General features: G+C 35.6%; 1 protein-coding gene across 1 annotated transcript in view; it reads left to right on the top strand.

Moving 5' to 3' along the window:
• LOC113121227 (glypican-1-like) overlaps positions 1-23,676 on the top strand; it is a 54,956-nt gene that overhangs the window by 20,319 nt on the left and 10,961 nt on the right. Inside the window, exons 2-3 of the mRNA XM_026291519.1 lie at positions 9,013-9,171; positions 21,656-22,047. Of these exons, the coding sequence (XP_026147304.1) occupies positions 9,013-9,171; positions 21,656-22,047 (551 nt within the window). The remainder of the gene's footprint in view (positions 1-9,012; positions 9,172-21,655; positions 22,048-23,676) is intronic.

Raw genomic sequence — 23,676 nt, 5'->3', positions numbered from 1 at the left:
GCCATTTCAAATTAATAATTTTATTCTCCATTTACAGCATTGCAATTATTGTATCCAGATAATGTTGTTGTTGTTGTTATTATTATAATTACTACTATTTGTATTAACAGTTTATTATTTTTGTTTTGTTTTATATAATTGCTACATTACATAATTGATGTATAATTATTTAAATACACATGTATCTATATATTTTTTATATTATTTATAAATTAAGTATAACTTACTATAATTTTCATACAGCCAGATACCAGATAGTTTGTGTGTGTGTGTGTGTGTGTCTCCCTCTCTCAAGTTCAAGTTGAACTTGCTTTATTGGCATGACATTTGTATTATAGTTTTGCCAAAGCATTTTAAGTGTATGTAAAATACTATATATATATATATATATATATATATATATATATATATATATATATATATATATATATATATAATTTTTTTTTTATTATTATTTTTTTCCAATTGCGTTCATTCTATTAAAAGTTTATCCCAATTTTCAAAACTATCTCTTTCTCTCTCTCTCCCCATCTATATATATATCCATACATTTATTTGTTCAGTTGATCAAAAATTTATTAATTATATAGAATTTTCTAAATTATTAAGCTTGCCCGCTGGTTTGCCCGATGGTTGTGGTGGTCCGCTGGATCCTCTTCAGCCCTAAAGTACTTAATTGGGTTGGCTGGGCAGCATGCAAATTGAAATAAGCAGTAATTTTGTGGGTCTGTTTGTGCCATTACCTGCTTCACATTCATTCTTGATGAATACTTCCTTCAGGCTCAGCAACAAGGCTCACTAAACAGCAGACTGTCCTGACTCTCACAGACACACACACACACACACACACGCACGCACACACACAACACACACACCAAGCCCTAAATAAAGTCCAAAATATTTCATACTGTCAAAACACACAAAGACACAGAGGGGATTGACTTATCCAGTAGTCGGTGTCCATAATGAATGTTAAAACAAAAACAGAAGGAAATGGATTACCCCGAGCCCATCTGTAGATCAGGTCAAAGACTGTCTTCTCGTGTTCATTTTTCTCAGCCGCTAAATGACCCTTTCACCTCTTTGTCCTGTAAACAAACGTTTTCTTCCTCAGTGGGTGTAAGAGAGTTCAGTTTACTCTGTAGACATTTTTTAGTCCACTGAGAACATTTTAACCTTTTGAAGTAAATTATGCAAAAAAAAGAAAAGAAAAAAGAAGCTGAAATTAGCACGATTTTATTCATATCATGTGTACTGTTACATATGATAGTTCTCATTTGCATATAATTTACATATGCATTACATGTTATTTACATATAAATGTCTATAGTCATTAATCATGTAGGACGCTGTATTGAATTTAACGCAGATGAAACAGGACTGTATGGGACATACATACAGTCATTACAATGGCACACACTGTATAAAGGTCATAGATCATGGTCACATTTTTCTGGAGTTTTTCTCTACTGAAAGTTACTTCTGAAATATGTTTCAACAGCTGAACAATCAGTATGTTAAACAGCAGTACAATCCCTCAAAAGGGACCCTCAAAGTCTCAATTTTCATTCGTGTTCAAAATTAAGTATGGCACTGTGCTGCCTAATGTCTATTCAGTGTTTAATTCTTTACCGCTTTACAAGTAAAACACTTTACAAGTAAAAGTCTTAAAGGTACAGTAGAAAACTGCATGTTTAATTCAATAGATCACCAAGAGAGCTGAAAATTCTGAAAATTGCAACTATAACAAAAAGGTTTAGGTCGTCTCAGACACACCAGTTGCATTGTAATTCATCCAACGTGTTTATGGCTCAATGCTTCATTCAGAAAGTGGGACAACAGGTCAGAGGAGTGTATCAACATTCGCACTCAAAAGCAGGTTAGTGTGCAGATGTAGGGTGCTGGGGCGCACCTGTGTGGTGGCAGTCGGCCTGACAGCTGCGCATTAGACTCTGATTTAGATCCATGTCAGTGTCCCTGAAGAGTCCAGCCGCCTCTCACTCACTTCCCCCAATAATGTCCTACCACTGTAAACATAGCTTGTAGTTAGCATTCAGGACTCCATTTGCTATAAAGAAAATCATTTTATTCTCTAAAACACCTTGATGTAGTCAATTCAACATTCAGTACCATGGTGTAAAACAAAATGGCATCTCATAACATTTAAGATGTACATTTACAGTGCTTTATGTTTAAAAAACAGGTGAATTCATCTTCGTCTCACTGGTCAAGAAAATAGTAGGCTAAATATCAGAGAGGACTCTATGATATAAGGAAAGGCCAAAATGTGTTAGTGAAATCATCTAGCTTTGCCAGAAACATTTAAAATAAAATAAAGAACAAATATAATTTTTTTTGCCTATATATATAAAACATAAAAAAATGTATATAGATAAATATTATAATGAATAATATAAATATACATATTTTTTAATTTAGCTATTTTTGTTGGGTGGTTTCACTTTCTTGGCAAGTCCTCATGATTTTAATTTAAATAAAAAATTACATTTCGGTTGACTGTGCAAGGAGAAATGCTGAACATTTAGGTTATATATTGATGTTCTAAAATGAATAAATAAAACATCAGTTACATTTTTTTAAAGCTGATCCTGAATGACTAACTGCAAGCCAGGTTTACTGTCATTCATTTACTCATGCTGAGTAATGAAGCCATAGTACCAGACACTGTAGATATTTCATATTTCCAAGCAACTGCAAAGTGATTTGTTTTTTAGAAAATCCCTAAAAAAAAAATTTCTCTAGGAAAATTAATAAACGAATGACTCTCGTATAAACATTCAGTGAATTATGCAACATCTGACAGCGTCTCAACTTATCATATTTTTTTGTTCGGTTCATTTCTCAGATCCCTCACTTACGCTGATTAATGCCTGCTGATGGGGCTGCGTGTGAAAACACGGTCCAGTCAACTCTGCTAAAGTGATTTTTGCTTGTGATTCTCAACGGCTGAGACAAATGCAGACGGGTGGATCAGAAATCCAGATTCCTCTCAGCAAAACTTAATGATTTAAATGTCATCTCAGCATTACCTGTCTGTTTAACAAGGCCTGCTGCGGTTAGTGGCGTGTGGTGCTGTTTTGTACTGAGCTGAAACAGCAAAAAGTGTAGGGAAAGAGGTTTTCTGACACTAAACGGGAAATATTCCAATCCTCCATAACTCTCGATTTAATGGCTCTCGCAGGTTGGATTTCAGTGACATGAAATATTATGGATCACTCATGTTTCATATCCATCACGGACACAATGATTGGCGGAGAATAATGACAGTTAATCACATTTTGTTGTATGGATTGTAGTTTCACTTAAAAAACAAATTTATTTATTCATTTAAATTAAGTCTTTGTGATTAATTTCTGTGTAAACCAGTGTTGAGGCAAGTTACATTTAAAAATAATGCATTTTAAAAATGCGTTACTCCCCCAAAAATGTACTGCCAAGGAAATTGTTATGTTAATTTTGCATTCATTTTTTCTCGTAAGAGCAAGGCTTGCTTGTTTGCTTTTGATTAAAAAAATATATATATATATATTCTATTTTGGCAAATTTAAAAGCCCTTTCATACCAAATTTGATATGAATATGCCTCTGGCTGAAGGAAATGTAAATTCACATGAACAGTTTGCATCTCAAACAGCCATCAATCAATAAATATGAAAACTGGTGTTATTTATTTGAAAAAGTCACTCAGATATTTTCGTGTAAGTTAAAAAGTAATGCGTTAGTTTACTAGTTACTTGAAAAAAGTAATCTGATTACGCAACTCCTGTTACTTGTAATACGGATGTAAACACCCCTTCTTCTTTTTAAAAATGAGGCCCATTATAGAATATATCCATTTTGTGGCATTTTGGTCTAAAGAGAGCTTGCACTTTGGATGTTCGTGTACATTTTCTTCTGATTATAACAGTGGTAAATTATTAAATAATGCCCAAATGACATAACCATGCATGGTCAAGCAGTATTTTATTTATTTATTTATATCTTCATACTGTACATTATTTGCATGCTATATTTTGTGAATTCACATCTTCAAAAATGCAGGCGTGTGCAAAAACAAATTCATTCAGAAACCCCATAAGTGTGGTAGTTGAATTGGAGGGAAATCTTCACAGAGAGATAAACGCTGCGATCCAGCGGCAGACAGGAAAATATTACAGTGATAATCCTGTGTTTGGTTTTACACATCATCTGTCCTGTCTCAGCACACAATGCTATACAGCTCACTCATACTGAATTCCAGTGTGTGTGTGTGTGTGTGTGTGTGTGTGTGTGTGTGTGTGTGTCTGTTCAGGCTTCACTTCTAAAACGTGCTGTAATCCATCATGTTCCTGATAACTCTCTCTTTCTTTCTCTCTTTCTGCGTGTGTGTGACAGGAACAGTGTGTGGGTGGGATTTCTGTCTGGGTTTTCTTTAACGGTGCGTCTCGCTAGAATGGGTCACATCTTTCAACTTCCAGTCGAATGATATCTCAACTTCTTCTCAACCGATGCAAGCAAGTCAAAAATACTCCGATGTGCATATATTATTGAGCTCTGATATGAATTCATTAGATCTGAAATACCTATTTAATTCTGAGGTCAGCTGATTTGAGAACTGGTGTGGTTGTCATATTCCAACAACCCCCTTTTCCACATATTTTATTAAGCTATATTAAGACTGGAGGAATGATGCTGATAATTCAGCTTTGTCATCACAGGAGTTGATGCCATTTTAAAATATCCTGTATTATAATAATTTTGTTTATTTGTGAGCATAAGAGACTTCAAATTCCCCTGTTAATGCAAGACACGCAGCTCCACCTTCGCAGCTGTTTGTGGTGGATCATTAGGAGAAATGCATGCCACTGGCAAACTCATTTATCAGAAACCTCTGAACAGCGATTGTGTTTTGGTATGAGAGCTCTTGTGTTGTATTGATTGGGTGGTGAAGAGCTAGCATGCTAAATGTTTCGTATCAAATCACTCACTCACTAACTCAGACTGTGTTTACTAAATGTGAGACATTTTTAAACTGGGTCATGCTACCGAATGTCGTCAGCTTCACACATTTTTTTTCACTAGCATGCATTGACCTGAGCATTAATCGTGCTGCTCCTGCAATCTCAGCTAAATAATGTGCTTAAATTAAAATAATTGCTAACGTATCTAGGTTTCTCTGTTTGGAAGTGAAGCACCTTCTTCAGGATATGTCAAGAGGCTAACTGCTGGACTAACTGTGTAGATGGTTATGCAGCACACTTAGCAACACCGTGAAGGAAATGGTTGGGAAATGAAAGGTAATAACTGTTTACTGTAACATGTTTGGATGGCTGGTTGAGGTGAAAAGGATTAGAGGAACACAGGAAGTCATGTGCTTAGTGGTTAGCTAAAGATTTAGCCAACAGTGTAGCAACCATGCTGAATATAGGAGAGATGCCCAAATTAGCCCAGATATCTCACTTGTGTGTGTGTGTGTGTTTGAAATAAATTAATACATTCATTCAAGGATGCAATAAAATGCAATAAAAGAGTGACAGTAAAGACATCTCTAATGTTACAAAATTATTCTGTTTCGAATAAATGTTGTTCTTTTTTAACTTCATATTCATCACTGAATCTTGAAATAAAAAAAAAATGTTACTTTAGCAAAAAAAAAATATATATATATAATAATAAAAATCAGCATGTTAGAATGATTTCTGAAGGATCATGCTCTGCACAGGAACAAACAAGATTTTAAAATATATTAATATATTTAAAACTATTTTAAATTGTAATAATATTTCACCACATTACAGTTTTTTTTTTTTTTTTTTTTTTTTTTTTTAGTAAATTAGCCTTGAAGAGCATAAGAGACTTCAAAAACCTTTAGAAATCTTACCACCCGAGAACTTTTGAAAGATAGGGAGGTAGGTAGGGAGGAAATGCATTCTGGGAAACTAATGTTCATAAATGTCCTCCTCCAAAGGTTTTCTTCAAGACTGATATCCATAATCACTTGCTCTTGAATGTGGTGATGCTATATAGTTACTGCTACTGATACAGTCTGCAGGCTGTGTGTGTAATTTCTGGTGTTGTATCTGTATAACAGCTTTTGAGGCGAACAGTTAAAGTGAACATTTCCTCCTCCTCTCTGTCAGAATTAACTCACTCATCTCTTTAAGTATCTCTTTCTCTCACACACTACACATACACAGTTAGAGGGTTTTTGGGGATCTCATTCTGTGGTGTAATTGGATTCTAATAGGAGTTTTCTTCCCTAGAGTTCTCTGATAAGTTAATGGTCTGTGAATTGGTCTTTCTTCAATCTCCAAGCTCTCTATAAGTGTGTGGGCCATGAGAGACCTTAGAGGGGAAAAGTACCACTGGCTTTATTCACCGTTTTAAATGCTTTCATTAGTTCGTACAAGGCAGGAACCCGGGGATGTTTACAAGATGTTTATATGATTCTAGATTTAAGTACTGAGTAATCTATTTTATATGAACTGTAATTTGTTGAGGCGGAATAGAACTCCAGCCCAGCTCTGCTTTATTGATCTCTGAGGGGTAATGTAGAAAGCACACCGTGAGTCTGAATCAAACAGGGGTTGCAGCGGCAAAAACACTGAATAGTAGCCACCAAAAGATCACAGAAAATTGTCTGCCACCTCTGCAACAGTATATTTTCCTGTGTGTGTGTGTATACAGTATATATATATATATATATATATATATATATATATATATATATATATATATATATATATATATAATGATTATCTAAATTTCAGTTTGTAGTGCATAAACAATGTGTCAATTCATAAAGCAAAAACATTAACTTAATCAGTAATTTAGTGGGAAAAGTTAATTATTTTCTACCATTTTCTCTTTACAGAATGCCAATTTTTCTAATTTTATTTTATTTAATTTGTGTGTGTGTGTGAAATTAATAAGATGAATGCCAGAACACAATTTTTAAATTTAATTAAATGAAAAATGTTACTTTTTAAATTAAATTTAAATTAATTTTTTTTTTTTATTATTATTATTTTTATTTTTATTTTTTTGCCATTGGGTAAAATAAATACGATTCTGAATCTTCTGTCTAACTGCCGAACCTAGAGTGGTTCAATCCAGTCTCACAAAGTAAATCATGATGAATGCCATATACTTTCCATATTAATCTCTGTGTTTTTTCCCAGCCAGCCATGTTCACAGCAACACATTATATCAGCTCCTTGGTTTCTGTTTTCATTGGGTTGTGCTGGATGTTACAGGCCAAACACATTGGATGTGTGGGTTTCATCAGGTGTTCAAGTGTCTGTAAACCTTCTTGAGCAGTAACATTAAGCTCTGATAAGAGCTGCATTAAATTCCATCTGTTTGCAGTGTGCTTTTATGTGTGATAGTGGGAAATGAACTGTGCTGTTGTAGTCTTTCTTTCTCTCTTCCTCTGTCCTTGGATGGGAGAAAAGGCTCAGGATAGAAATGGCTGACAGCCCAGCTCTTTAGAAAAAGAATCCTGTCTCTGACAGTGTGTACTCTCACCCGCTGGCAAACACACATGTACACACACACACACACAAGTCACAAGTAGACACTCGCTTTTTTTGATAATGACAAGCATCCTGACAAACCACACGAGATACACACACTAACATGCAATTACACATTTCTATGGCTAAAGATACCATTATATAAGAATTAAATACTTTGATAATTGCTAAAAAAATTTTTAAGAAACAGGACACTGATGAAAGATTTGCAGGCACAAGCATTTGGCTGATCCGTGAGAGCTAAAAGAAACTGTTCACCCCAAAATGAAAATGTCCTGAATATGAACCAACCCTCAGACCAGCCGAGATGTAGATGAGTTTGCTTCTTTGTTAGAACAGATTGGAAAAAAATGTAGCATTGCGTCACTCGCTCACCAATGGATCCTGTGCAGTGAATGGGTGCCATCAGAACGAGAGTCCAAAACAGATGAGGAAAAACCTCACAATAATCCACAAGTAATCCACACGACTCCAATTCATTAATTAATGTCTTGTGAAGTTGTGAAGTGAATATCTGCATGTTTGTGAGAAATATATCCTTCAAAAGACATTTTTTTTTTTTACTTCACATCATTGTTTACGGCTAAAATATGAGTAATCTATCAGTAATATTGCTTGTGAACAATTCCTTCAATAATTTATTTTTTCATTTTTTAACACATTTTTTTTTTAATAAAACTGGATAAAGATTAAACAACATTTTTTTTTATTAATATTGATACAATAAATATTATTATTGGCTAGTTTTTATTTAGCACTATATTTTCCTTGTATGCTACTGAGCTGGAATGGACGTATCGATTGACCGTGGCATCTCTTCTACTGCACAATATTTGACCAAGCACAGGGCAGGACAGCAGTCGATTGAGTGGAAATTTTCAATTACTATTTAGCCCCCCCCCCCCCAACCCTCCCCCTTCACCCCATCATAAAAATCGTTTGTACTCTCTTATATAACTGTGAAGTTCAGCTGTCAGTCACACACTCACAGAGACGACACATTCATAGCTTCAACACTTTAATTATTTTACGCTAACACACTTTAATTATTTAATTATCATAAGATGCATTGTTTGTAAAATGCAGACTGAAAGTATTTACTAAGAGCGTGTGCAGACTTCAGACAGCATGTGTCTGCGCTCAGATCAGGTCAGAGATCCATGTGTAATTACAGTCCTCAGATCAGATCCCTAAACCAGTCTAAGCCCATTATACACTTCTGTGCTTCTTTCTTTCTTATTCAGTCTCTCTCTCACTTTTTTAATTTCTTTCTCACCAAGAATTTTGGAGCAACAAGCAAAAACAAAAAGAGATGTAGCGGATAGATGAATGGAAAAAAGGAATGGTTGGTTGGTTGGTGGAGATACCAACCCAAATGTTTGAATATATTATGGGTTATATAGATGGATGAATGAATAAATGGATGGGCGAAGTGAAACACTCTTTGTTAACTCTCTCTCTCTCTCTCTCTCTCTCAGGTGAGCACCTGGGGGTTTGTTCACAGGGTTACACCTGCTGCACGTCTGGGATGGAGGAAAACCTCCTGAACCTGAGCCGACGAGAGTTTGAGACTCAGGTGAAGGAGTCAGGACGCACCTTACAGGCCTCGCTCAACGTCCAGTTAAAGAGCTTTGACGGTGAGTTACACCTGAGTAACATCACATGATGCACATGAAGCTCTCGATATATAGAAAGATTCGGTCTGCTGGACTAAAGCCGGTTGAGAAACTGATGGTTTGTTTGTCTGTACAGAACTGTGTTTGATATCTCAGAGCAGCGCTGATAAAAACTTATTACGACGTTAGACAGATGTACTCTCTATATATGTGTGTGTGTGTATTACAGTGTGGATTTCTCAAGCCTGTGAGTGTGAATGTTATTCACATCGTTCACCTGAATGATTGTGTTTGGAGAGACAGAGATCGGGCTATACAAGCAAATGTTTTGACAGCATCACACTTGTCTTACAATAATGTGTATAATGTCTGTATATATATATATATATATGTGTGTGTGTGTGTGTGTGTGTGTGTGTGTGTGTGTAGATAATTCTCTCCCCTCTATCTTTCACTGGCTCCATAAACTTATCCTTCTCTCTCACTCAGTGTAGGCGTTTTTAATCAGTGTTTTTGCTTTTTGTGTAGAATGGTATGTGTGTGTGTGTGTGTGTGTGTGTGTGTGTGTGTGTGTGTGTGGGTGTGATTTGTTTTGATTAGTTCTGCCTGTCAGGAACAAACAACTTCTCAATGACATCAAATCATGCTTTACAAATTAAACGCATTAACTGTGTGCTTTGCTGCTTTGGATGGGTGAATCTTTAAAATACAACAAAAACAACAAAATAATGATAATACAATCAAAGGCAACGTGGTGTATATTATACTTACTAAACATGGGCATTTCAATAAAATAATACATTCAAATAATATATATATATATATATATATATATATATATATATATATATATATATATATATATATATATATATATATATTTTTTTTTTTTTTTTTTTTTATTGCTAAATTTTTTAAGCAAATTTTTTATTATAATAATATATTTTTTTTAATTAAGTAATATAAATAGCAATCCAACAACAATACCAACATCATCAGTACTATTTATGATTATTTTCTTTTTATTATTATAAACAAAAGTAGTGCAAAATAAAATGGGAAAAAGATTAAATAGCATTTAATTATTCCTGCTTTCAAAAAGGGGCTTTGGTTTGGCCTGGCATCCTAATCATGAGCTTGGACAAATGTAGCTGTTGATTAATTTTATTGTTGGACAAGCAGAACATTTCATAATCCTATGAAACGTAGCCTAGAGAACAGGCAGAATATATAGCACTTTTTAAAGCTTTTATGAAGTCTATAATTGTTGAATTTGAAGATTACAAACTAATTTAATTTCTCTCTATTTTGCGCAGATGGTGGTTTTGCAACTTCAAGTTAGAAAAAGTCAGTTTCACTGTCGTTCTGAAGTTCATAAGTGCAAATTTAAAACATGTCTGTGCCAGCTCACCTCCAGGAGTCCTGTGTGTGTGTGTGTGTGTGTGTGTACAAGCACACACACTCACACACAAATAATATGGTGTGTTTGTGGTGAGAAGACTTGAACTGTGATTATTTTCTAAGTGTTGTGGCTCAGGGAGGAGATCTGGTCAGTGTGTGTTTCTCAGTATGAATTATGCTTGGAACAGTAAGCAGCTATGGCAGATTATACCCAGGGTGTGTGTGTGTGCGTGTGTGTGCATACATGTTCTTCTATCCCGGTGGAGACTTTAACCTAAATACACATTGACTCATGGGGACTCGTGTCACCTTGGGGACCTAAATTGAGTTCCCCGTGGTGAAACAAGTTTATAAATCATGCAGAATGAGTTTTTTTGAGAATGTAAACATGCCTGTAGTTTTCTGTGAGGGATAGGTTTAGGTGTATGGTGATAGAATATACAGTCTGTAAAGTATTAAACCTATTACGCCTATGGAGAGTCCCCACAAGGATAATAAACCAAACGTGTGTGTTGGTGTGTGTGTGTTTGTGTGCAACTATTTATGCATGATTTGAAAGACTAAAGGTATTAACAGTGACCATATGACAATATTTCTTACACGCATAATGAAACAGCCTCTCTTAATCATGTGTGCTGTCAGAGACACGGACATTTGTTTCCAGTTCTGGCCTTTATTATCTGGAAAAGAGATCAATTTACAGCAAATTGGGGGTTAAGACTCTGAAAACATAAATCTCAGGCTGTTGTCATTTCTGCGCTGTTCTCCTTCATTCTTTCTCTCACAGTTTTCTAGTTTGAGTGTAATAGCTTCATAAAAAATGAATTTAAAAGAGGAAATTGGCAGTAAACAGTGGTGTAGAGTTTATAATCTCCTGAGAGTTTTCTGTCCGTCCATTCATCCATTCATCCATCCATCCATCCATGCATCCTGTTCGTTCTATCATTCTGTCTGTCATCCACCTATGATAAGTCATGTAATCTTGTACGCAGCTTCTTTTACAATCTGTGTAACTGGTTCTGTCCTCAGATTTCTCTTCAATTTGGATTTATGTTCTATTTGTTAAGGTTTGTCTCTAGGAAAGTTTGTTCTGTCTTTCTAGAATCACAGCTAAAAGCATACTAGAGCATAATGAGCTGTTATGTGTCTGTTTTAGGAGGTTAAGTAAGGCAGTTGATGTGTTTTCATTGTGTGTGTGTGTGTGTGTGTTGAGAACTGGATTCTCTGTAAGGTTTAGGAGATTTCTCAGAGCAGCTTTTTGCTGTAGGGGATCATTTCTGAACCAACACTGGCCACATTTACTTTAGATATAAAGCTAAACAGCACTTGTAGAAAAATACTTTTCAGACTAGAAGATGAACGCATCAGATCGAATCAAACCACAGCATAGAATATAATGAAACTCTTTAATCATATCATATTGTTCAGTTTATTACGTTCACAAGTGCCTTTGTCTGAATTACTACAGATGAATTGGTGACATATTCTTAGTCGAATATATTTGTCATACTGTAGTCCTGATTTTGAGGTTGAATAGCAGCTGAGCAGTTCAAGAGCTGATATATTGAAAGAATATTTTCGATTACACAGAGTCATCCAGGAAAAAATGTCCTGTTGGAGGTCATCTCCGATGATATGATTGCTGCTCTGTCGCGTGTCCTCAGAGGCCGTTTCATGTTGGCACGCTAATCACGTTAAGGAAGACCTACGGTAACACAGACCTATGATCCCAGAGACATTTCTTTCTATATCTCTCTCCCTCACACACACTAGCAGAGTTTTATAAGGAACTGACTGCCATTTTTATGTCATGATTCTGTTTTCTCTCTTGTTTCTACTCCTTCACATTCTGGAGTGCTGTGTATGTTTGTTTTTTTTGGGGGGGGGGGGGGTGTTTTTTTACTTATTTTTTTTTTTTATTACACTAACCCTCTACTTCTTAATTTAAATAGAAAATTAAATGAGAAATTTAATTACATTTCTTAATTTCTAGAGCTGAAACAACGAATCGATTTAATCGATTAAAATCGATTATTAAAATAGTTGTCAACTAATTTAGTAATCGATTCGTCGCTAAATAAATTTTATTTGCCATAAGCGGCTCATTTCGTGCATATTTCAAATCTGCGGTGACCAAAGTGTGGCAGTAATGAGCCACCGGAGGTTTTACTCAGCCAGTACAGCAGGTGAAGTAGCGAATAGCCAATAGCTGGCCTCGTTTTATGTCACGTGCTTCCCGAACTGCGTCTCTGCAGCATTCAGCGGGAAGTGGGAGTACTTTACTTTGAGCCTTTAAAATGAAGAGTAACCTGTAAACTCTGCACTACTGAACGGTTTAAGTGGCCGTTCACATATCGTGTCTTTTGCGTGCTCAAGTTCGTTATTTCCTATGTAGGCGCGCAGTATGCACTCTCATAATGGAAGCGACGCGGTCGCGACACGCACGCGGTGCGATGCGCCCGTTTTTCCAGGCGCGTCCACACCGCATCCATTTATCCTTTGCTGAAATTTCCGGGTCTTCATGGAGAGGGCACGTCATGGAGAGAGCACGTCATGGTTGCTTAGCAAAGGCAGACGCCTCAGGGGCGCTTCTGCCCGAGCGCTTTGGAAAGAAGGAGAAAGCGGCGCGACTAGCGTTTTCCATGCGTTTTTAGGTGCGATATGTGAACGGCCCCTAAGAATTTTATTTGTGCAGATTCTCCAGTACAAGGTTGTTTGCAAATGTTTAGTCGTAAAAGCTGATAACATTGCTTTTTAACAGTTAACATTTAAAGCTTTACAAACATGTTATGTGATCAGTTTGTCGTTTACCAGTTCATAATTCAGACTTGCAGCCTAATTATGACTGAATGAGAGAGGTAAATGTTTGAGTATATTTAAAATGCACTTCTTTTCTAAGTATTCACTGCTCTTTTTCACACAGCAGTTTTTTTTGTGTGTGTCCCAATTTTTTTTTTTCTGGACAACCTTCTGATGGATTTTACTTTAAATTGGGAGTTCCATTCAGGTTTCATGCCATTGGCACTTTTTTTCGAAGGATTGTTTACATTGTTTCAGAGCATAAGCTATAAAGCTTTTTCCCAGTAAATAATAAAATACAATGCACTGCAATTTTATTCTGTTTTATCCAGAGGTGGGTAGTAACGAGTTACATTTACTTCGTTACATTTACTTGAGTAATTTTTCGGGGGTAACGAATACTTTTCTGAGTATATTTAAAGATGGGTACTTTATACTCTTACTTGAGTACATTTTTTGGGAAAAATCTGTACTTTTACTTCGTTACTGTGGGCGACGCCCCTCTCGTTACTTTATCTTAATGCAATAAATGCTTCAGTTTATTCAAAACGCGCCGTCTACTTTTCTCTGGACAATGAGCGATGCCCATTCGCGAATGATTCATTCTTTTGAGTCAACTCTGTTCAAAGGCTTGATCAAACCAGTCGGCAAACGAGTGAATTGGTTCATGAATCAGTTTGAATGAGTCGTTCAGTTCCATGCTGCACGCGCTGAGTGTCTGAAGCGGTTCACTCAGAGTTGTAACGTTTAAGAATATTAGCAGCGTTGAAAACGTGGCTATGGAACTGCACTGAATGAAAGCTAATCTGCAAAGGCTATTATTTGCTTGCGGTGGAGATCCTTATTAGATGAACGCGTGTGCTGTCTGCTGTTTAACAGGTAATAACTTGGGCTACATTCGATTACAGTACACGATACCACTGTGACATTAGTTTGTTGTACGTGTGTGGCTTATAACAGGTTGAATGCAGCTTCCAAAAGACAAAGAATAGCCGATTAAGATTTTATTAATTTTAATACAATCACACCAGTGCGAGTACGTTCAGCAAGTCATATCATCAGCTGCTAAATTCAGATCTGTGATCGCTTGCTGGCGCTGAGCCAGAGACAGACGCGTTTTTACAGCGCTGCGCATTAACCAATCACACACGGTTCTGTTGAGCTTTTGAATGCAATGGCCAATCAGAGGTGTTCCGATGAGTCATCGCTGAAATGCCGGTGCTTCCTTCACTCGCTCACTTACTGAATACCTCTTTCTGCCGAATTCTCTCGTCAGAAACAACAAAGTGCAGATGTGTGTACGAATCTATAATTAAGATATTGATTTCACAGTGTTAACAGTTTCAGTGATTTTAATGGTAGTTTCTGAGAGTGAATGAAATCTAGACTGTCAGTGAAAATTATGTTTAATGTAAATGTTATTTGCTCTCTTTCTGAACAATGAAAGATTAGTAGCAATATTTATATCACATTAACTTTCAATGTTAAATTCACATTTAAAATAAAGTCAGTCGTATTAAAAATATGTTATGGCATGATACCTATATTTGTTACTTAAATAAACAGACAGGGTTTTATAATAAATTACATAAATTGGATTAAAGGCTGATGAAATATATACATTTATACACACACACATACATTACTTACATTTTTTGTCTATATATCTATATAAAAAAGGCTCCGTATATATGACCCAAAGTAACTAGTAACTAACTACTTGAGTAGATTTTTTATCCGATACTCTTTTACTCTTACTCAAGTAACTATTCAAGACTAGTACTTTTACTTTTACTTGAGTAAATATTTCTAGAATTACTTTTACTTTTACTTGAGTAAAGTTTTTGGGTACTCTACCCACCTCTGGTTTTATCCTTATACTTCATGAAAATATGTTCTCAAAGATTCTTTAAGCTTTGTTTGGGATGTTAAACTACTTTAGGAGCTCTAAGGACTGCCATGGTGAAAACAATATTTGAAATCTTGTGAATTTTGCTAGAGTATAGATCAGTGTTTTGATTGCAGAAGAGTTCGACAAAGGATTACTAACATAATAAAACAACTCCAGGTGTATTTTTGATGAGGATATGACAATGCAAAATGGTTAAAATCTCTTAAAAATCTATGCTGAATGATAAAAACCCTTTATTAATAATTTACTTGGGGGAAAAAATGGAAAAAAACTAAAATATAAGTACATAAACCGATTAATCGATTAATCGTAAAAATAATCGACAGATTAATCGATTATCAAAATAATCGTTAGTTGCAGCCCTATTAATTTCATTTATAATTTTAATTAAATTTAAACTGAATAAAAAAAAATATTCTTAATTTATTAATTATTTTCTTAATTAAGTCTTTATTGTCACCTTTAATTAATTTAATGTGTCCTTGCTGAATAAAATTGTTAATTTATATATGTAGACACCTGTGGAGACTCCGTGACAGTCGTGCAGTGGACATGCATGGTATCAGGAGGTGATACAGGCCACAGCTGGTGTACTATCTGATTTAAGAGCCTTCAGACACAGCTGCAGAGTTTATGAGCTCCTCTGTGATCATAAAGCTCATGTACTTTCCAAATGCATGATCTCTAATGCTAGGTGTAGATAGACCTGCAGGTGGAGGCTGCATCTCTGCTTGACCACACGTGGGTTCAAGCCCTTATCAGACCTCTTCAGCTTAGGTGACTGACCCCTGCAGCCTTTCATAGGTCAAGTGCTACAAAAGTGTGTTTTTATGCATGTTTGTGTTGTTGTGTGAGAGCCAAGTTTCAGAAAAAGTCTGTTCAGTTTAGTTAAATTAATCTTTCAGTTCACATCTATTCTATTTTATTCTGTTCTATTCATGTTTTTTTTTTTTTTTTTTTGCATAATCGTAGGTCAGTTTGATTCTGTTCTATTCTATTTTACATTCCGTTCATTAATTAACATTAACTCGAGAACGAGTCAATCTTTCGATCGTTATCTGGCTCGGCTCGGTGTTCATCTTCAGTTCTCTCTTCACAGCAGTTCAGTCAGTGTACTGTTTGAGTAAATGAATTACTCCGGGATATTGGTTTGTTTTAACTCCGAGGGAGTGTCAGCCACATTAAAAAAGTTAACATCTTAAGTCATTTGTGGATTAATGCGTATTAGAGACGCAAACCGTTTAAAACGATTCAGTACGATTTGGTGAACTGGTTCAAGAAGATCCGGTACATCGAATTATTCGTTTACAAACCGGATATGACAAACTGTTGTGTTTTGAACTCTCTCTCACAACAGACCCGGAAGAAAAGACAATGCTGAATAAAGTCATAGTTTTTGCTATTTTTGGACCAAAATGTATTTTCAATGCTTCAAAAAATTCTAACTGCCCCTCTGATGCCACATGGACTACTTTGATGATGTTTTTCTTACCTTTCTAACCATGGACAGTATACCGTACACACATTTTCAATAAAGGGACTGAGAGCTAAAATATCTTAAACTGTGTTCTGAAGATAAACGGAGGTCTTATGGGTTTGGAACGACATGAGGGTGAGTCATTAATGACATCATTTTCATTTTTCGGTGAACTAACCCTTTAATAAACTAAAATGTTTGTGTGAGAGTTAAATTTGGTGTTATCGATCGACAGTATCATTAACATGGAATAAATAAGAGAACAAAATGAAAAGTCTGTATGAAGACAAATAATAGTAATAATATGTGTACAGGATTGGTATACATCAAATTTATTGAAAATTTCTTCACAAATTCAAAATAACGTGTGAAGTGGTGCTCTCTGTTGAAAAAGCTTATAAAACGGTCAATATAAATTGGCCAAATGCTAAACTGAATAGGTTTAATGTCTACAAGGGACAAAACCAAACAGTTCTGGTTCCCTTTGACGTCCACTGCATTTTTGTAAATACAGTGGAAGTCAATGGGATCTGAAACTGTTCTTTGTATTCATATGTCTTTATCTTTGTGTGTGTGTGTGTGTGTGTATGTGTCCTGGTTCCCTTTGTTATGAGGACCAAATGTCCCCACAAGCATTGTAATACTAGTACATTTTGAGGATATTTTTTGGTCCCAATGTGGAAACAAGATTATAAACCATGCAGAATTAAGTTTTTTGAAAATCTAAAAGTGCAGAATGTTTGGGGATAGAAAATACAGTTTGTACAGTATAAAAACCATTAAGTCTATGGAATGTTCCCATAATGATAGGAATACCTGTGTGTGTGTGTGTGTGTGTGTGTGTGTGTGCGTGCGTGCGTGCGTGCGTGCGTGTGTGTGTGCGTGAAACTCATAAAGGTTTAGTACAACATGAATATGAGTAAATAATAACTTTACAGAATTTTCATTTTTGTGTGAACTGTCCCTTTAAGGCTCATTCACACCAAGGACAACAAGAACGATAACAGCAGAGAGGAACAATATCATTGGAATCACTTTCAGAATATTTTTTTTTCCAGATATTGAACAATAGCCTTATTTACAGCTAAACAGAACCCACCCAACTTTTAACAGCTTGAGCATTTAATGTGGCAGACCAAAAACTGCAGCTCCCTCTTACAATCAACAGAATGTGATTGTCCATTGGAAGCTAATATAGTTATGGTTACAGTTATTGTTTCTGTTGTGAACTTGGCCGGCTAGCAGAATATTGTAATCTTTGTTTGTAAAATATAGAAAGGTCCTCACTAATACAGCTTGAAAGTTCTGTGTGTGCGTGCATTCATTTCAAATATAGATTGAAATGAGGGAGGGCTGGCAATCCTTTAATTCAGTCATTCAACACTTTGTCAGAATGCACAAATACAATTACATGTAATCGCTTTCAAATCCCTCCCTCTCTCATTCCATCACTCTGTGGTCCCCAGCTGCTTGTCTCTCCATCACGTGCTCAGCCGCAAATTAACAGTCCGGCATGTTCTGTTACGATGCTGCTGATATCATTACGCCCGCTCGCCTGTCAGAGAGATAGATGGAGGAGAGGGAGAATGAGAGAGGTGTAGTGAGGGGGTGGAGGGTCAGAGGAGTGTGACAGGAATATAAAGAATGGAGTATCTACTTTCATGTCCTTTCTTTTTTCGAAATCTGGATGCTTCCTCACCTCATACAGTGTCCCCCAAATATAATCAGACACTTAAAGGTATAATTCACCCTAAAATGGAAATTCCATCAAAATCTTCAAAATATCTTGTGTAAAATGCATAATCAATCATTCAGTTGTATTATATAACAAGGATATATATATATATATATATATATATATATTAATCATTTGACTTTTTTCAGGATTCTTTGATGAATATATAATTAAAAAGAACAGCAACTGAATACGTGTTAATGTAGAAGAAACAATGAGACATTGAACTTTAGTTGTTTAAATTGAATTTATATATATATATATATATATATATATATATATATATATATATATATATATATATATATATATATATATATATATATATATTAGTGGTGGGCCGTTATCGGCATTAATGTGCTGCGTTAACGCGAGACTCTTATCGGGCGATAAAAAAAATATCGCCGTTAATCTATTCTCAAAGTTGGGTTGGGAGCTGGGTCTATACTAAGCAAGCTATGATGACTTTCACCTTGATATTTTATATAACCGACTGGCTGAGGCCAGCCTAAAAAGATGCTCAGGACAGTTGACGGACCACTGCTGCGCATCGTCACGAAAGCTTATCTTTTTCACATGTTTTAAGCCTTACCGCTTGTCGATTTAAACATTAAAGCATCCAAAAACTAGACGCGGAAAAGCTGAACAGAGTAGTTACTCGAGAGAGCCGCATATCACGGACAGAGACACTGAACCGAGCTCTCTTCTGCAAAGTTCTCCTCGAAGTCCCTCCTGCACCTGACAGACAAATACTCATCGCAGTTTGAACAAACAAAAAGTACTCGCGGTGTTCTGGTGTTCAGGGCTCGCGCAGAGAAAGGCGTCTCAAAACACTTGAACATCGAATCTTATTTTTGCTCTTGTGCTTTCAAATACATACAAAATATGTCAAAATATCCACCTTGGAAATTATGCTTGAAAAAACTGTCAGTTATTTCTTAAGTGAAAGTAAACAGTTGAGGAAAAAAATGGGATGTGTATTATATTGGATGCGTTCATCGTCTCTTAAAGTGACCGCGCCTAATTTAGCTGCTGGCTGCTGTAATGTTAATCCAAGGAAATGAAAATGAAAATCACTCACTGCTCTTGACTGAATTACTTTGTAGTTTTAACAGTCAAACCAAAAATTATTCAGACACCAGATATAATTTTTGATATATATAGCAAAACTGTAATAATGTGAGAAATGTTGAATGTGTCTGAATAAATGTAGGTTTGATTGTATATTTCATTTTTACATTGAAGACTATCCAGTGCTATTTTACATTTAATTATTTGGTTTCTGTACCTTGACACCTACAAACTTGAAAAAAACGTAAACATTGGTTGTGAAACAGGCGTAAGATTGTTTGCACCTTGTGCAACGTGGAATTAGTTTACAGCTTTTTCAAGCACTTTGTGATGCATTTTGGAAACAGGAGATGAGCCCCTTTTCTAACGCACCACCTAGCTTGATAAACCCCTTCTCAAAGACATACTGTTTGTCAATTTTATTTTTGGTAACACATATTCTGAATGCCTTCAGCAGAATTCAAATGAGCCATTTTAATCTAGATCACAGTGAGATTAATCTAGATTAAAAAAAATTATCTATGCCCACCTCCAATATATATATATATATGGGATATTGTTAAATATAAATGTTTTAATATAAATGTTTTGCAGTGCTTAATAAAGTCTGTGTGCATTATGCTTTATGCATCATTTGTTTGGTCATTTCAAAAGCATGATTAATGTGAACTTAATCAGATGTAGGGCACAAAAAAGTCTTATTTACAGCACACTGCTCTGTATTTCATCATGAATGTATAAGTACAGACATAATCCCATTGGTGCAGTGTCTCTGGGTTTGGAGAAGCGGTGTAGGTTTTAGAAAGATTAATTCTGACCTGGTTTGGGTTCACCATTATGATTCGTTGTGCTTCTGGTGTGTGTTATGAATGTACAGACCCATAGCTGAATTTATACACTCTTATATCCACTTTCTTTCTGCACAGTCTCTCATGGGTAATGTGGGATTGATTGATGTGTAACCGGGTTACTGGGAGCTCATGATGTCACTGTATTACACAACACTATTCATACTGATTAACTTTCTCTCTGAACATTTTTGCATGTGTGTGTGTGTGTGTGTGTGCGTGTGCATGCGTCCGTGTGCGTGTGTGCGTGCGTATGTGTGAAAAAACTCAATTCATATTGCTATCATTGCTTTTCATTGTGATAGTACACTGGACAACTGACTATTGTCTAGCTATTTATTTTATATGTACAGTATATCTTGTAAGTTTATGTGGGGATACATAGCTTGAGCTAATCGAATAAACATAAATATGTCAAGAATACATTTCCCATAGATATAGTGCCTCTCCAAATCAGATTTATTACAATTTTAAAGAATTCTATTCTGAGTTGTTTGGTAAGAAAGCTTGTTTCTGCTATGGGTTTAATAATAATAAAAAAATAAATAAAACTAATTAAAAGTTATTTGTGACTTTTTATATACTATTCATACTTTATTATTGGAATTCTTAGAAAAAAAGAATTGCAAAATATACTCATTATTCCAAGAAAAACCTCAGAATTCTAAGATAAAAAGTCACAGTTACCTTAATTTTGTATTCACAATTAGTCACGTTTTGATTTTATTTTCCTCAGAGAAAAAAGAGAGCTAAAAAAGTTTCAATTAAACTTTTTTTGCACTGATGTCAGATTTGTTAATTTGTTATTAATAATTTTATATTTTGGGTACATGAATCAAGTTTACAATAAAAAAGAAATAATCAAATGAGATGAAGTACATGACATTTGTAAAATATACAAAAATAGACTACTGCATGCCTATGCAATTTATTTATTATGTGTTCGTATTTATGTTATCTGTTACTGAAATATAAATGTATCTATTAATAGTTTTTGTAAGGGAAAAAACAATTTAAAATAGAAAAAATATTTAATTTATATAAGCATATATTTTTATGTGATATATATATATATATATATATATATATATATATATATATATATATATATATATATATATATATATATATTAAGTTTAATATGTAAAATATTTGTCACCTCATTGATTCAGGATATTGATTTTTAAGATTAGGAGTGTTACCCTTGAGCTTTCCAAACTTGAAGAGCTGCTCTAATGATGCTCTTGCCTGTGTGTTTCCAGCTTATTTCTTGGAGCTGTTCAACCGTTCTGAAGCATCGCTCCAAACCTCTATCCAGACCGGGTTTGGACCTCTCTTCTCCCAAAATGCAAAGGTGTTTCAGGATCTGTACTCCGACCTTCGGGGCTACTACCGAGGGTCCAACGTCAATCTCGAGGAGGTGCTGAATGAATTCTGGGCCCGTCTGCTGGAAAGACTCTTTAAAGCTTTAAACGTTCAGTACATTATTGGAGAGGAGTATCTGGAGTGCGTAGCCAAGCAGTCAGAAACACTGAAGCCGTTTGGAGACACGCCGAGAGAGCTCAAGACCAAAATCACACGCACAGTTATTGCAGCCAGAACGTTCGCACAGAGTCTGGGGGTCAGCGGCGAAGCCGTCCGGAGGGTTTCACAGGTAGGAGAACTTCCACTCTCTGTGTCTTCTCATGTTTCCATAATGTTTTGTCCCAACAAGCCTCAGTGTACATAAAGACATTCTGACAAGCTTTTTATTTTTTCACACAGCCTCTGATCACTGCTTCTACTTTTAATAACAGCATACAATGAATGGCATGAGGTTGCTAAATAATCATAAAATTTGCATTTTGGTGTGAGCTATTCCTTTAAACATAAACTATGTTGTGATTTGCTGTAATTTCCTCACTTTACGCTGCATTTCAGCTTTCATGGAGGAAAGGAAAATGTCTTGACACTGGAAATGTTGTCCTGCACTGGTTAGATATTTCAGAGACATTTACTCCTTAGTATTCATTGCCTTCATAATTCATACCTGTGGCAATGTACAAACCGAACACCTCCTACTAGAGCCAAGACACAAACTTAGAAACAAATGCAGGTGCATGCTGAAGCACTGCAGTAAAAAGTATAGGATCAATGCATCAGGAAACAAAACCCAATGAACATCCCTGAGGCTTCAACAATCAATGTACATATAAACACACACCTGCACCCACACACAAACACACTGCAGCAAAAGTTAAGTGTCTTTCCAATTAATGCTGACATTAGACAGAGATGCTGTCAGTGTAAAGCACAGCTGCTGCCGCCTTGTAAAGACCATTTAGTTGTTTGAAATCCTTGGAGGCAAGATCCTGTTTCCTTACTCAGTAAAAGTTCCTGTATTTCCTGACATGGGAAACGAAATGTAATCGAAACCTAAAATGTTCCACAAACATAGGACCACGGCCCTGTTATATTGTGAGGAGAGAGTATCAGTAATGATAGATCAAACCAACCAGACCTCATATTGATATTTGGATGTTAAGGAGCTACTTTGAAAGTGCAAGTTACTTACGGCTTTAAAGTAGTTAAATTCTTTTTTGGTAGAATTAGTAAAACGTAGCATTCTGGGTAAGTCCTTCTCATGATATCCCCTAATACTTCTGTTATAAAGAAATACTTCACCCGTATTGGTATGTGGTAAGTGTTCCAATCCATGTTGAACCATGCTGATTGATTCCATTTAAGGGAAACTGAGAGTCATTCAGACAGTTCCACACAGACTTAAATACATATTACATTATCACTGATAAAGGATAGATCTTTGATTTCCTTTTGTTGTTGTTGTCCACTCTGGTTCATGTGCTGTTTACTTCTCATTCTTTTCCTCTGCTTCTCTTCTTCATTCCCTTCTCTCCTGAAATCTAAATGAGCAGTGAAGGGAACGTAACTCTGTCTGACCTCTTTAAAGTAAGTCAAGGTTGACAACACAGAGAAACTGCCAGCACTGCTTATTGAAAAGGGCAATGTATGTGCGTGTGTGTGTGTGTGTGTGAACTGAGGTGGGGGAATCTGTTTTGTCTGACCAAGAGATGTCTTTTAACCTCATCGTGTAAGTGTGAAAGAAAGCAAGTTAAGGCAAGTCACCTTTATTTAAGTAGTGCCTTATTCAATCCAGCTGGTCAAAACAGCTTAACATGGTTAAACAGGAAAATTATGTTTCAGTTATGCAAACATTCAATGTGATGTGATGTCATACACGTATCGGTCTGCGTAGCACCATTTCAAGTCGAACACATCTGAA

The sequence above is a fragment of the Carassius auratus genome, chromosome 2, assembly GCF_003368295.1.
Source record: "Carassius auratus strain Wakin chromosome 2, ASM336829v1, whole genome shotgun sequence".
NCBI lineage: Eukaryota > Metazoa > Chordata > Actinopteri > Cypriniformes > Cyprinidae > Carassius > Carassius auratus.
Note: the sequence above shows the minus strand (reverse complement) of the source record. Positions and strands in the feature narration are given on the sequence as shown.